Here is a 16,376-nt window from a genome sequence, read left to right on the forward strand (position 1 = left end):
TGCATTCATGGTAGAAATTTGACTTCCACAAAAGCATCCATTTATTCATTTTCCATTTGGTACTCTGTATTGAGACTAGTTGAGTTTCGATAATACAGGTCCCAACTAAAATGGTCACTGCCTCAACAATCTCAAAATCAACCATTAAAACTTAAACATAGCTCAATTAGATAACACCTTTTCTGAAATAAATCTATTATTGGACTGAATTGTGTGCCCTCTAAACTCAGTCCTATCCCCTAATCAATGTCTGACTGGAAAATGAACCTCAAGGGAGGTAATGAAGGTTAATTAAATAGTAAGTGTTGGGCCCTAATCTGATATGACTGGATATCCTTATGAGATATAAAATTTCTTTCTCTCTCTTTTCCCCTCTTCCTCTCTTCTCTGAACATACAAGATCAACAGTGCATATTCTTTTTAGAAGAAAGAAAAGACTTAATTCAGCCCATGGACTTATATTTTCCTTCTGATTCAGAATGACTAAATACAACCCCGTTCTGTTGTCTTAAAACCACCCAGTTTGTGCTTGGTCTTGAGGTCACTAAAGCCATATTGCCCATCTTCTACCATGTAGTCCAAAAGAGTCCCTTCCTCTTTGTTCTGCTATATTTCTAGAGGTTGAAATTTCTCAGGATCATTGACAAAAGTTCTCAGATATTAGAAAATATCATTTCTGGAAGATAAGAAAAACAGGAGAATAAAGAATTGATATTGGCAGATATAAAACCAAACCACCTTCTGACTTTATAGCTCTCAAAAGGTCCCATCCATGTGAATACCCTTCACACACATCATTCCTAGAGACAAGGGACATCTGGGTTTAAAATTGAAAGAGCTAAATTAGTGATTGAGTGGATAGCAGAGTGAGAGGAAACTCAACTTTGTTGGAAGTTGATTTCCTGCTCTTGGATGCTTTCAGAGATTGTCCTCAATTGATTTCCTCCCATGTTTCTTTCCTTTTCCATGCTTTCCACTTTCTTTCTTTCTTCCTTTTTTCTTCCTTTTTTCTTTCTTTCTTTCTTTCTTTCTTTCTTTCTTTCTTTCTTTCTTTTTCTTTCTTTCTTCTTTCTTTCTTCTTTCTTTCTTTCTTTCTTTCTTTCTTTCTTTCTTTCTTTTCTTTTTCTTTCCTTCCTTCCTTCCTTCCTTCCTTCCTTCCTTCCTCCCTTCCATCCTTCCGTCCTTCCTTCTTCCATCCTTCCTTCCTTACTACCTTTCTTTCTTTCTTTCTTTCTTTCTTTCTTTCTTTCTTTCTTTCTTTCTTTCTTTCTTTCTTTCTTTCTTTCTTTCTTTCTCTCGTCTCTTCTCTTTTCTTTCTCTCTTCTCTTTTCTTTCTTTCTTTCTTTCTTCCTCCTTCTTCTTCCTTCCTTCCTTCCTTCCTTCCTTCCTTCCTTCCTTCCTTCCTTCCTTTCTTTCTTTCTTTCTTTCTTTCTTTCTTTCTTTCTTTCTTCTTTCTTTCTTTCTTTCTTTCCTTTCTCTCTCTCAGTTTTTGGACCATAGCTGATGATTCTCACTGTTTACTCTGGGATAAGTGCTCAGAGATCACTGCTAGTGGCACTCAGGGAACCATATGTGGTGCTGGGGATCAAACTGGGGTCAGCCATGTGCCAGCATCATAACCCCTATACTGTCTATCCAGTCCCTGGCTCTTTTGTTTCCTCCTGATTTTCTTCTTATAGATTTTACTTTGGCTTTGAGGGAGACAGATGCTCTACCTTCTCAGAGAGGCCAAAGCTTCTGCCCAAAAACTTAGCAGCACTTTTGTGGTCTGTAGTAAGAAGTATTCTAAAAACTGCTTGGGTTTTTTAGGAATGTGATATTAACTAACAGCACTGGTTGGAATAAGTGCAAGTTTACTCCAGAGACATTTGATTGAGACAAAATCAGAACCAGGGGCCAGAGTGATAGCACAGTGGCTGGGCATTTATATTGCATGTGGCTGACCCAGGATGACCCAGGTTCAATTTCCAGCATTCCATATGGTCCCTTGAGTCTGCCAGGAGCACAGAGCCAGTAGTAACCTCTGAGCACTGCCTGGTATGGCCCAATCCCTCCAAAAAAGCATGTCTTTAGAAAGAAAAAATGCATCAGTAGGGTTTAAACATGTAGCAAGAATAGAAGGTTCCATGGCCCTACACCAGAGCTTGTCCTTTTGCTGACTGTAGCTCCTTTCGAATCTTGTCTCTTCCAATGGTCCTTGTGTCTTACCATTTGGCCCCCTCAGGTTGTGTTGCAGTTATGTAATTTTCACCCAGGCCTCTTTAAATATCTTATAGTTCCCACCTAAGAAGTGTTATTCAATACTATGGAGCCCATCACTATTCTGATCAACCCTCTTGCATCCAGCCAGTCATGCAGAAAGAAAGATCCAAATTCCAAAATGCATTTTTATTATTTTTTAATAAACTTTATTCTATATTACAAATAAGTTTTTTTGTTCTGAACTGCAAAATAGGAATGCCTTATATTTACATACACAGGTATACAATTAATTATAACAAAGGTACAGAAGCTTGCCTTTACCAAGTTACAACTGGGCTCCAATTTAAATAGCATAGGTTTTCCTCTTCAAAAAGTTTTTTTAATCTTTTTTTAAAATCTTATTAGGATACTCTTTTAAAAATCAAAACCAGAAGACCCTCTTCCTCTAAGAGATTTCATCCACCTGTCTTTGCTCATCATAACACTGTGTCTAAAGATAGGCTTTACTTTATTTTAAGCAAGGGTCAGTGTTCAAGGTGGAAGCTTTATGGAAAGAGAAATTGGGTAGTATGTGCTGGAAGGTAGGGACAAGATCAGAAATGATCTGCCCAACCTCCTACAAGGGCCTTTCTAAGACTCAAAGTCTGTAATTTCAAACCACTCATTCACCCATTCCTCTGTCTCCTAGTACTTGAGACTTAACTTTAGGTCACCTGACCAGGCCAAGGTCCTCTCCCTGACACCTCCTTGGCTCAATGAGCCCTGGACTGCTGAGATGCTCTGGAGTTGCTGGTTGCTATGGAAACTTGGCAGCACCCTGCTGGAAGAGATAGGCTGATTTCACCAGGGGGAAGGAGGGCAGCTGCCTCCAGCCGCTCCTTCTTGTCTCTGGCCTGGAGGTCCTTTCCTTGGCCCTTGCAGCCAGATGAGAAAGCAAGGATCTCAGGCACCCCTGGCAGACAGGGATGGAGGGGAGGATCATGTGCACGCAACACAAAGTCATTGGTTTCCGAATGGAAACAAGACTCTTTGAGGTAAACTAGCTTTGCTTTTTTAAAAAATAAAGGTTCAACGAGCCGATAAACTGACGTGAACATCAGGGAAAGAGGGAAGGATACATATACTACACACACAGATTCCCTTTGGGTCTTATGCCCAAAGAGTGTTTCCTAGGTCTGCTGGGCAAAGTGGTCTGTCCCCCAAGTGTCCTTGGCACTGATCTTTCAAGGTTTCCAGTTTGGAAGTCTGCTCTTGCCAGGGAACTCTTTCCAAATGTGCTTGAGTGGGTAGATTAAAGAAGGGTGAACTCCACTGAAAGAACTCCACTGTGTGTGGGAAGGGGGAGTGCAGAGATCATATAGAGTACACACGGGAGAGACATGAATCCCTCAACACCAGACCTGCCACTAATGAGCTGTCCCTTTGTTTGGACAAAGCCTAGGAAATCTGGATGGGGGTTCAGACACACAAGGAGCAGGTTAGAGAGCCAAGACTGAACAAGAGAGGAAGGGAAAGGAGGCGAGGGAAGAGGGGGTTGCTTATCTCCTGGTACACCTCACTTTCTTTGCCAATACAAATAGGAAGTTCTTTTTATTCATTCAATATTTCATTCTGTTTAGCTTCCTTCTACTTAAACATTTAATTGGGACTCTAATGAGTACTTATTACCATGGCAATCCTCAAGTCCCATATTATTTGTTGTAAAGTTGGAGGCTCCCCCTAATAAAAAAATAATTGTCTTGGGGAGCAAAGCTTTGGAGTGAAATAAAACAAGGTCTGTCTGGAACTTTCACTGTGGCTTCTAACAGACGTGGCAGCATGGTATTTCCTAATGAGACTCGGAACAGGGGGCTTGTGGAGACTCACACCAGCCTCTTGGGGTGGAGGGGTGGTTGCCCTTCAGTGTCACCTGGACTGGGCCCTCAGTTTCTCTGTAAAACAAGGTTGCTTTTGCCATGTCTGTTGGGGCTCCTGTTGGGAAGCAGAACTAGTAAGAGAAAGTAGGAGGAATGTGTAGCGGGGGTATGCTTCTCGTGTGGGATGGGGGGCCCCATCCAGAATGCCCTGACCTCTTCTTTAACCACAGTGGAAAGAGCTTCTCCGGAGATTCTCTTTAGATTTGTATTTTTTTTCTTGCTACTAATTAGTATTTGACATCCACACTCAGGTTCCCTCTTTAATTTTAAAGTCTTAAAATGATATAAACAAAAAATCAACAACTACCCCCGCAAGAAATAGCCCACACAGGACATTTTTGTCATTAAAGGGGAGGGCTTGAGGGATTTAGGAGCTGGGCTACCTGTCCAAGAGCTGATAGGAAGAGTAGGGGTCTGGAGGATAAAGAGGCAGGCCTAAGTGGTAGGGGAGAGGACAGAAAGGAGGTAGGATGTGCCTGGGGGGGGCGGTTATGGGCTCAGGGATATGGGTTACCCTGGTACTGGGAGGTGGTCTTCTAGAGGTCTTCAAAGATCTTCTAGAGGCAGGAAGAGGTACGTACTCAATGGACGTTCCTGGAAAGCTCAACCTGCTTAGCTCTATGAGACAGGAAAGAGGTGCTGGCTAGAGAGGAATGACTCTGAGACTCACTGGGCTTTTAAGCATCAGATTTACCTCCTGTGAGGCCAAAGCAGTCACCCTCCCCCAGAGAGAAGAGACAGAGGGGAAAGTAAGACTTTTGCATATGTCTAAGTGGGGAAGATACACCCTTGATGGCAGAGTCAGAGCCTTTCCCATCACCCCAGTCCCCCTTCCCCCATCCCACTATGTTCTCCTCACACTTTGGGATTCAGACCTTTTCTCATCTTGGACCTGTTCATGGGTTCTCAAGCTACAATGGGATAAGAAAGGGGATCCAGGCATTGATTAGGGAGGTACCATTCAGGGCAGTGACCATACGTGGGCCTGCCATACCAAGAAAAGGTGAACAGCAGCATTTTTTTCTGATGAAGAAGCAAACCCCCTGGCCCTCAACACTGAAGCAGGCCAACAAGGTCGAGAAATGCTAGAGTGTCTCCTGACAAGGAAGAAGGCAATAAAACACTTGGAGGTGGCCTTCTGGGAAATGACCAGCCTGCATTGACTCAGCTGCTAGAGATCTCTTCTTCAAATCAAGTATCCCAGCAAGCATTCCACTGCTCCACCCCACTACTACCTACAATTCATCTCTCTCCAGTATTTGAACCCAGGGAGACTTTATCCCTGATCTAGGACCAGGGACCCTCATGGCCAAAGAGAGGGGGAGTAGGAAATAGGGTGATGGAAATATTCTGAGAGTATGAGCTCATCTCTCCTGTTTTCTTCCCAGGACATCTGGACTTGGGTAAAGGTTCCCTCTAAAACAGTAGGGTTAGCTAAGACATGAACTGTGAGAGGGGTAGACTTGAGCAGCACCCAATCCCCTGGAACTCATGGGTGGCCAAATCCCTTCTCTAGCACCTGAAAAAAGAAGATGGGGGCCCCTAAGAGAGGTTTAAAAATGTCTGAAGGAAAAGGGCAACTTTTGGACAAGGCTGTCTTGACTTCTAAACAGATCATACGTGTGCCAAGAATCCAAATGGAAGAAATGAAAAGCACACAGAAAAGAAAAAGAATATCTGTGGGTAAAAGAGGGGTAGCTCTAGAATCCCCCGTTCTCCCCCACTGCCAAGCCAGCCCTAGAGTTGTGAGCAAACAGGACCAATAGCAGGCCATCTGCTCTTAAACTGCAAACCTGTCCTCTAACTACCCGCAAGAGAGATGGAACTAAAGGAGGAAATACATTTCCTCTTCCTGACACCACTCAGAGGGCTTTAAAATTTCTCCTAGAACAAAAACATGGCGGAGAATTCTGTACCGACCAAGGAATAATAACAATAATAATAATCCGGTAAAAAATAAAAACTTCAGAAGAACAGTCTAATTTTTTTCCTTTTCTGCATGTTCTTTTTTCTCTAACTGTGCAAAACATAAAAATAAGTCAAAACCCACGCATACACACACGCGCACACACACAGCTTCCATTCAGCCAATCTGTGTTAAATACGTTCATGCCGCACCCCTCCCCGACATGTGCAAAAGAATAGTTGAACCAGTGAGGGCCTCCTGGACCACTTGCCAAGCCTGCTTCTGGCCTGCCAGAGCCCAGGGTATCTCGGGAGCAAGGAGCACCATCCCTGGTAGACATGCACGTCACTTGTCAAGACCTTTGGTTAGCTTTCTTCCTCTTGACGTACCTACCTCTTACCCCTGCTTCTCTTTCCCCTGGGCTGGTGACCAGGGTTTGTCCAATATCCATCATCCTCATTGCCACTGGCTGCCTTGCTCTGGCTCATCACTGCCTAGTACACTGCCCTCCCCACTCCCACCCCCCCATCAAATCCAAGCCTTGGCCAGAAACCACCCTGATTTCCTATGGACAGATGATCCCTCCCTGACACCAGCACCCAGCCTAGAAAGCAAGCATGGAGTAACCCTGACGATGCAAGATGAATGATAAACAAGAACAGAGAAGGAAACAGTCCCCAGAATCCTCCTGCAATAGACAAAGGTATCTTTCTGAGCTCTCTGCCCTCTTCTTGGACACACACACACACACACACACACACACACACACACACACACTCAACAAGGCTATGGTTTTTAAAAGTACATGATGCTCCATAGACTTTGCCGGAAATGGTTCCTTCCCCTTTCCAGGGGGTGATGTAGAGCCCTGGGAGAGTGAAGGCAGCCTGGTGGGACCCCCCCACCCCCATCCCACTCCAGCCCCACACTAGACAATGCTTCTCCTGTCCCCCAGGCTGGTGTGTGATTTGACAGCAAGGTAACCAGAGAGGCAGCATTAACCTCCACCATTGAGGGTCCATCAAGTTGACAAGTGTCCAAGACTCTTCTATCAGACTATCTCTTGCCATCATCTCTGCTCAGCATGAAGGCTCAGCACAGGAGAAACAGGTTAGGACTGAGTTCAGCTGTATTTTCCATCTCCTTTTCCTGGCTCTCTCCTTACCCTGGACTTTCCTGTGCCTCCCCGACATGAAAAGCCTGGGGCTGTATGCGGCTGGCATTTTGGTTTGTCTGTGTGAAGCTGTGCTTGAGTAGGTTTCTTTGATGAGAAGGAGAAGGATGACGAAAGCGGCTGCTGAGATGTGGATGAAAAAAATCTCTATGGGAGGTCCGGACGGCCCCATGACTAGTCATCTGCATAGCGATGGCACCAGATTCTGCAGGGGTGAAGGGGTAGGCTGCAGGCCTGCCCTCTGCAGAGTTCTTGAGAAGGATGGTGTGGATGGAGCCATGGAGGCGGCTGGACGGTAGTAGCTCCTAGGACTCACTTTGTACTACTTGACCCTGGCAGGAGCGATGACAGAGAATGTGGGGACACTTTCTCTAGATAGATGTGGGAATCTCACAATAAACTGGACTTAAGAGAATGGATCAGGGTGCCTGGGCCTCCTGAGGGTGAGTGGTAGAGTAAAGCCTGCTTCTTCCAGGATAAATGCTTCTCTTTCTTTATCATTACTCCCTCCAAGTGTCATGTCTATAGCTTGGGCCAGTATGAAAAGGGCGGAAGTGGTAGAAATGCAGCTGTGATTCTGTCTCCATTCTGACTTTCTGCAGATAGGAGAGGACGTTGGGTAGACAGTGCCCCCTGGACACTGGGCAGAGCTCTCAGAAGATTGAAAGGAGACAAGGAGGCCACTGGATGCCAACCCAACATATGAGAGACAGCTTCCAGGGCATGCCCCTATCCATACATGCACACACAGCCTGTGGCAGCAGAGGGCAGGAGGTGGACCCTTTCTTCTTACTGTAGCCAATGGGCCCAGTTCACTGATGAGCCCCTTTAAGTGGCCATGTTGAAAGGGAGAGAGCCAGGAGTCACCTTCTCAGGGAAGTAATACTGAGCTCATCGTCCCTTTCCCAAGTTAACATGGAGACCAATGTGGGATCTCAAGGTGGAACAGCAGCACAGAAACAATGCCTGAATCCAGGGCTCCTCATTCTGGACCCCCTGCTGCACCCCCTGGCAGAAGCAAGGGGTGAGCTGGAGAGAGCTCTCTGCTTTCTTTCCTGCTGGCCCTTGGTTGTTAACCTGGCTGTCCTGCAATGGACTGAGAGTTGGCATCTTGATAAAATTGTGTTGGTGTTGGTAAAGAAACTGAAAGATAAGGGATCTAGAAAAAAAGGAATGAAAGAGAAGATAGAGACAAGAGAGAGAGAGCTAGAAAGTATCTGAGAGAGCAAGCAACCTAAGAGAGAAATTGAAAAATTTGAAATGAGAAAGAGACCACTGGGAGAGAGAAAGAGAGAGGACTGGAGAGAAAGAGAGAGAAAGAGAGAGAGCTGCTCGGGATGCTGCTGAGGCCAGTCGGAACTTGCACTTGGTAAAGATGAGAATCTAGACAGAGGCACGGCTTGGTGTGTCCCTCCTCCAGGGTAACCTGGAGGACGGTTCTCAGCTGTCTAAGTCATGAGGGTCTATGACTTGCTCTAGTTTGTAGGCCAGTTTCTGCTTCCCACACTGGTCATCGTGGTCCAGAGGGCCGAGAATCTGTGGAAGGATCAAGCATGAAGAGGGTATGAGTGGCCAGGACTGTGTCTGTGTTCTTACCTGTGTACAGGCAGGGTGGAAGTTTGGGGAGATGGGTTGCCTACTAAATACCTTTAGGAAGTTTATGGGCCCATGAGTAAGTTGGGTTACTGAAGTGTGGGGAGAAGTTGGGGCACCCAAGTTTCCATGAATCATATGGGGATGTTTATGTAAAGAAAGGGCTCTAAGGCCCAGTGAGGATGGCTAGCTTATGAACAGAAAACCCACCATGCAAGGATGCTATAGATATCTGCATAGCTCCTTGATCACTGTGGTACTTCAGGGTCTAGGGTATTTGTGACTTAATGAGTAGTAATAAATCCCACTCCTCCTTCCTGAAACCCAATATTCCCCACCAGGCTAGAATTCCACGTTTAGAAGATTTATGTCTTCCATGCTGAGATCAGACATTTAGAGACAAGAAAGACATGAAAAGTTAGGCACAGAAGGAAAAATGGAATCGGATCTGACTCCAGCTTAGGATATTATGACATGGGATCAAATTATGGGCCACTTGTTCCAGCTGGGTGACCAAAACAGGTATCTCCTTCATCCTCATACATACCCATGGGTGAAATGTGGGGACTCACAGTTATCCTGCCTGACTTTTATGAAGAGAACAGTCAGCACATAGGAGTGTTATCTACAAAAGTCTGTGGTATGAAGGACACTAGACACAAAGGGTGGCATTCTGTTGGGCTTCTGCCCAGACAGAGGGAGTCTGGACTTAGAACCAACTTGGTCTAAGCCCATGAGACCAAAAATGTGCATAAGCTCCTTTGTGCTGAGCAAAAAGAAGGCAGTATATCCTGAGACAGTGGCAATTGGGATAGGTTTCCAGCAGGGACACAGATGCTCACACAGATGCCACTTTCCTCTGTTCTAAGCCAATCTACTTCACGTGGCTCTATTCTACACACATTCCATGCATCTAGTCTACATCTATTCCATTCTCTCAGTACTACTGAACTTATTCAATCCATCATACCATACTAAGCCCTACCTACCATACCACTCTTCACCAATTCAGCCAGAAAACCTACTAGTCCATACCAAGCCCTATTCCACCATATAAAACCAAACAATAACTCAGATACTCTAACCTACCATACAATATACTAACATACCCTACATATCACAATCCTGTCTCCTATCCTTCCTACTTACCCTACCATTTCATACCAAGACCTACCTTGCCATAAAAAATCTTATCATTAATGCCTTACCTTACTACTACCATACCTTATCCTCTCAATACATTATCATATTATACCATACAAAATTCTGTTCTAATCTGTCTTATTTAATCCTATCTTTATCCTAACCCATTATTCTGCTATACCTTACCCTTCTTTCCCAATCATACTCAACCTACTCTTCCTTTCCTACCATGCTGTCTCCCTTTCCCTCCCAATCCTACCCTACCCTACCTTACCCTATTCTACCCTTCTAAATCTACTCTATATATTTTACCACATCCTACCTTCTCTCGTAATCCTTTCTTACCAACCCTACCCATCCTACTCTACCCTACTCTGTATATCGTACCATACCTTATCCTTTCCTCCCAATCCTATTCTAGTCTGCTCTATTCTTCCCTACCAATATTATTCTACTCTACCTTTCCTTCTAATTTTATGCTACCCTACTCACCCCTAAGTCCTAACCTATTATAAAAAAAACACATCCTAGCCTACTAGACCCTACCAAACTACCTCACAGAGCTTGCCTATAGGGTTGGAGATTTAAAATGATTTAAGTAAACGAAAAATAAAAGGGAAACTATGAGGAAGACACCAAGAATACAATGAACAAAACAATAAAAGGAATAGGTGTTTTGATCTCTGTACCAAAAAGTAGGAGACAAGAGTGTTTCCTGAGTCCTATCTTTAAAGCTCATACTACATCCTTCAGGGATGGTGGGGGTTAGTGGGGAGGTTCTCTTCACAAAGAGGATGCCAGCTTAAAGCAGGTCTTCTCTAGTCTCTGTCCAGCCCTCCTCAGATCCACACAGGCTATACTCACCTCCTCACTATACTTGCCCACGTAGGAGAAGATCTCTGACAGTGCACTCATAGAGTTGAATTCGTTCATGTGCATCCGAGACTGCTCGGCCAGGTAGGCATTCATGTCCTGGTCACTGATGGCAGGCATCTTCCCGATATCTGAGTAATACCTGCCAAGCATGAGCATAGGGAAGAAAGAAAATAGAGTCTTGCAGAATATGCCTATATATAATGGGAACTTCCAGTCCTGGGCCTGGCAGGTGGAGGCATATGTGTGAGCCTTGGGACCATGGTGGGTTCTGTCCACTTGCATCTGTGTATGGTCAGGGTAGTGGATTGACATGGTGGTGGGAATGCAGGAGTGGGTAAGGCAATGTTAGAGTATGGATGGAGTAAGAGCAGAAATGTGGGTGTATTCACACTGCATGTATTTTGCTCCCAAGTACTGACAGGAGCAGCCTATTCTCTTATACCCTCCCCCCTTTCACATGGACACAAGGGACACCTGCACTTGGGAAAGATGGCTAGCTAGAGTCTCTCCTCTCTCCAGGGGTTTGCTGGGACCCAGGAGGGCCAGTGGCTGCTGGGGAGAGAGGCTGGCAGAGGCAATCAGTCACTGTCACTTGCAGCTGTGCACTGCTGTCAACTGGTTAATTAGATGCCCACATTTACATTTTTAATTTCTGCAATTTGACATTTTATGCAGCAAACCCCCAATCCACTGCCAGAGGGGTGTCGTGTGGTTTCCTAATGAGGACCCAGTGCCCTGATATAGTTACATCTCATACACACCCTGGTGCCTCTTGGCTGTGGGCTCTATATCACACCCCAAGACTGGGGTGCCCAGGAGTCCTCAGGCATTCCCACACTATGAAGCCCCAGCTAAGTGCCTGTGCTCAAAGGCTGAAGGGGGTATGGAAGCCAAGCTGGGAACCCACAGACTATGAAGTTGGGAACTAGGCAGTTGTTGAAGGTGGGACCCATGAATGTTTCCAAGGCATCATATTTTAGGGGAGCTCTGGTTCTCACATATGTAAGTGCAGGTGAGATAAGTGCCTTGGGAGTTCCCTGAATTCATGCTTGATGGAGTATCAAGTGAGGACACCCACTTGATAGAGGGTATCCTCAGAGGCTTCTTCCATGACACTGCATCTATCCCAGCCCATCTCTCTTAGGGACTTGGTTCTGCACCACTCCCACTTCCTGTCCAGACCCAGGGGGGTGACAAGTTGACACAGGAATCTTTTTGGGCTTCTTCAGCCATTGGGCACTTGGCACAAGGGCAGCATTTCCAAAGGCTTTTAGCATTGGTAGCCAGAAAGGGGAAGGATAGGGCTGGGAGGGAGAGTATGCCCACAAAGGAATGGCTGGTGGCAAGACTGGGGGTCATTGGCAGCCCACTCTGAGTTTGAGGTAAGGTCTGGATGCCACAGGGATGAGGTGCCTGGGGGCTCAAGGAGGTATCTCATTCCATCCATCATGACATTCATCCAAAGTGAGGCCTCTGTTCCTCCCCTGGTATCATGAGGGTTTTTTTTGCTTCATTCCAAAAAGTCTGCAGGCCTGATTCCCACCCTAAATAAACTCAGAAGCCTTGGGCTCTGAGAAATTTAAGGACACTGCAGGTACAAAAGTCCTCTCAAGAGGTTGGAGGCTCCCAATATTGCCCTTCCACAATAGATTGTGACCTGCCCTTTACAGATTACATGCCTGTGTTTGCCATATAATGAGAGATGGCCATGAACTGAAGGGTCACAAACCAGAGACAAAAAACACCTCTCCTCCCCATTGGGAATAAATTCCAAAGAAAGCTTGGTATTTCCTCCAGCATCTCTAGTCCTTGCCTGCAAGATGGGGAACACAGGCAGAATAGAGACCCCAGGTTCTCACCAATTGGACATGGCTATCATCCAAGCAGACTCCCTATATTTGCATTACTTCCAGAAAACCTGGTTCAGACAGACAGTAAGGATAGAGGCTCAGTTCCACCAGAGCCAGAGTTTGCCTCTGCTCTTGTCATCCCAGGGGACAGCAGAGGGTCCCCCATGTCTCCCTTTACAATAGGTATCTTTATACTACAGGAAGGCACAGAAAGCCCAGAATCTTCCCTAAATAAATGAATATAGGAAGTGATTGTGTGTGTGAAAATGAGAGAGCAAGAGAGAGAAAGAGAAACAGACAGACAAAAATCAAAGGCAGGAGCTAAAGCAAGTAAGCCAGAGCAAGAGAGGAGTCAAGAGTGGAGGGGTGTGGGAGGAGAGTGTGGGGGTAAATGAGGAATTAGGTAGGCTCTGCCTTTCTCCTCTCAAGGCAACCATCTTCCTTACATATGCTTTGCATCCTCCTACTTAGTGGGCTCGGGGATACCTTTGCACCACAATTTTTCTCTGTTGCCTGTATAAAGAAGGCACAGGGTGGGAGTACATTTGGACTGACTGCATACCCTCACCTTCAGTGCAGTATGACTATCAAAGCTGGCTTGGCTGAATGAGTATAGGACCTGGGGAGGGTGGCTGATCTTTCAACTGGCACTGCCCAATTCTGTGGTGTCCATTTTCCCAAATTTCTGTTGAGTTACTTTGACTTGGTCTCAGGATCCCCATATTCTGTCCAACCCAGGAACCACCTCTCAAGCTCTCCTCAAGTCTGATCCCAATTCTGAACTGGCATCTTCTCATAGGGCATAAAGCTGCTTTGTTGCCGGGTTGGGTACTGGCCTGTTAACTAGCATCTCACCCAATGGTGAATGAACTTCTGGAAATCAAGGATCCTCAGCCCCTTATCATGCAGCCAAACAGGGGTGGGGCAGCCTCTCCCCTCTTAATCATTCCCAAAGGATCTTCACCTCTTGGTGAACCACTTTAGAAGAAACTATGGTTCTGAGAGTTCCCATGGGCCCTTGCTCAAGCTGGTGAGTTAAATGCTGAGGTCAGGTTCTTCCCTGCTACAGTCATCACCTAGCTTTCTTAGCTGAGTTTGCTCAGAGAAGATGTGATGCTGTACATTTGGGGAACTTCTAGGAGCTACAAACTCACCTAAGGGTGAGTCTCTCCATGGGAGAGACCCAGTATGAGAGACTGGGTAATACTTCTTTACCTTCAGAATGGCTCCAGGAATGGGTAAGGTGGTTTTCAGAGGCCCTGTCATCTGAGACTCAGTTTGTTTGAGGCCCAGTGTTGTCCCTTCAAATATCTCCCAAGATGAAGGTGCCAAAGTGAAAGACAGTCAGCATCTAGGTTCTACTTCTACATACCTGCCTTTTCTGCTGGGAGTCATCCCTGGTCTCTGAATACCCAGCAGGATAAGGCACCACTGTGGTTCATTCACAGGACTTATGGGAACTGGTCTGAATATAGCTTGAGAGCCAAGAGAAAAGCCTCTAATACAATTTACCCTGAGAGCCACCAAAGCCTGCTAGTTCCAGAAAGGCCCGGCTGCAGCCTAATGAACATGTTAATGAAATGTCTATACTCCACCTCCAGTATTGCTCCCAGGACGAGCTGTCACTAGTTCATATTTTGAATGGATGGTTTCCGTAGGAGGCATATTTAAATATTTAAGACTCAGAACCTCTTTCATGTGCTGACGCCTGTGATCGATGGTGTTCAGATGTATGGCAGGCCCTGGTGCCATTCCCAGGGGACAGCTGACTTCTGCACTCACTTCTCTGTGGAAAACCTGCCTGTGCAGGTCAAGGGGCGACTTTTGCTGCAGGGATATCCAGGAGGCATTTTCAGTCTCCCACAAGAGGAAAGTCCTACCTAGTAGGAGCATTTTGCTGCTTTGGGTAAGTAATGAAGAGAAATGCAGCAGATGGTGGTGGACTGTCGGCCTATGGTGGCAACTATGCTAAGCTGCACTCCAGAAGATGAGGCTGGCAGCTGGATGCTACTGGGAACCAAAAGAGCTTATTCCCTCTTTCTATACATGGTTGTAAGAAAAAACTCTAAGTCTTGAATGGAGAAAATGAAGCTGGAAATCTATCAGTCAGTAGCACTGTAAGGGAATCAGAGGTAGGAAGGGTGGAAGGAGAGAAAAGATAAGAGGGAGGGTTCTAGGAGGTATTGGAAGGAAGGTATACTGAATGGAAGGGAAGGTGGGAGGGAAGGATTTAGAAAGGATTCAGGGGAAGGTGGAAGGGATGACTTTACGGGGATGAAAAGGAAAGTGAGAGAGATGGATTTAGGGGGTTGGGAAGGATGAAAAGTGGGGGAAGGTAGGAAGAAAGAGAAGGGATGATTGGAGGGAGGATGGGGAAAGATGGGAGGGAGGGTATGAGGGGCAATGGGAGAAAATGGGAGGAAGAACAAAAGGAATAGATGGAGGAAGGACAGGAAGGAGGATTAGAGAGAAAGAGAGTAGATAGGTAGGAAGAAGGAAATATGTGAAAAAGGATATGAGTTGTGTGAGGGAAAATGGGTTGACAGATCGCGAGGATAGAGAGATGATATGAAGGGGATGGAGTTGTGTAGCGAGGTTGGATGGAGGAAATATGGGAGGGGCGATATGAAAAGGATATGAAGGAGGATAGGAGGGAGGAAAGGAGGGAAGAGGGGAGGAGAATGGGAGGGAGGGTAAGAGGGAGGATGAGAAGGACAAAGAGATGTTGAAAGGCAGGCTGTGAAGGAGGACAGGAAGATAGGATGGAGTCAAAACAGGATAGGGAATGGGAGGGAGTTTGGCAAAGATGTTGGAGGGCAAGGTGGAGGAGGTGGGAGGATGGGCCATAGAATTCCTAGGAATTCATAAAGGAATTCACTTCCAGGAGCTACAAGCAGCACAGGTGCAGGGACCTCTCTAGATTGTTCAAGTAGATAATGCCTTCTGAAGCCACATTTTATTTTCCCTTAGCAGTGAGGGTCATATGGAAAACTTCCTGTGCCCCAACTATACAGGGACAGAGACCTCCTCAAATGTCTGTGGTGTATTTGTAAGGCAGTTAGTCTCAGAGTTGAACCCTATGCAAATATAGTCACCATCTCCCAAGTGGTGAGGCCTGGCCACAAGAGAAAAGGAGAGGGGCCCATGTTCAGAACAGGGCTGCTGGGCCATAATAGGTGAGCCACTGTGGAGCCTTTCATGTAGCCTTGTTTCCTTTTCAAAAAGCCAGACAGGCTCCAAGGTTGATCTCTGCAGCATGAGAGTATCACTGACATCACTGGATATGGAATGCTCTGTACTGTGTCCTAATCCTGCCATCTCCGACCCTTATGCAGAAGGAGAAGAGAAAGGATGTGGACCTCACCAAGTAAAAGATGACTTTATTGAGTCATTGAGGACCTTCCTGAGTTCCTGAGTTGCTAAGAAACTAGGGGATAAGAAATGAGAACCATCAAGCCACTCCTAAAAATAACCAAATGGACGGGGGTTATGTGTGGCCTGCAGCAGCTGCCTGGCACAGATCTCATTTAGCACCAAGTGAAAAAGAGACCATTAGCCTGGCACAAGCACCAGTTTCACCTCCCACTGACCTGTGGTTGGGGAAGTATCCTCCTGCAAAGATTTCCTGAATACTTTTGGCCTTTCACAGTTTCCTTCCTCCCTACCCGCCGGAGGCCCTTATCAGTGACAGTATAGGACCATAATCCAGCAGTTCA

General features: G+C 45.9%; 1 protein-coding gene across 1 annotated transcript in view; it reads right to left on the bottom strand.

The window, feature by feature from the left end:
* Positions 1 to 8,520: 8,520 nt before the first annotated feature.
* PLXNA4 (plexin A4) overlaps positions 8,521 to 16,376 on the bottom strand; it is a 365,632-nt gene continuing 357,776 nt past the window's right edge. The window contains exons 30-31 of the mRNA XM_049774269.1: positions 10,799 to 10,949; positions 8,521 to 8,734 (exon numbers count right to left, since the gene is read on the bottom strand). Of these exons, the coding sequence (XP_049630226.1) occupies positions 8,639 to 8,734; positions 10,799 to 10,949 (247 nt within the window). The 3' untranslated portion in view covers positions 8,521 to 8,638. The remainder of the gene's footprint in view (positions 8,735 to 10,798; positions 10,950 to 16,376) is intronic.

This window comes from Suncus etruscus, chromosome 1, assembly GCF_024139225.1.
Source record: "Suncus etruscus isolate mSunEtr1 chromosome 1, mSunEtr1.pri.cur, whole genome shotgun sequence".
Taxonomy (NCBI): domain Eukaryota; kingdom Metazoa; phylum Chordata; class Mammalia; order Eulipotyphla; family Soricidae; genus Suncus; species Suncus etruscus.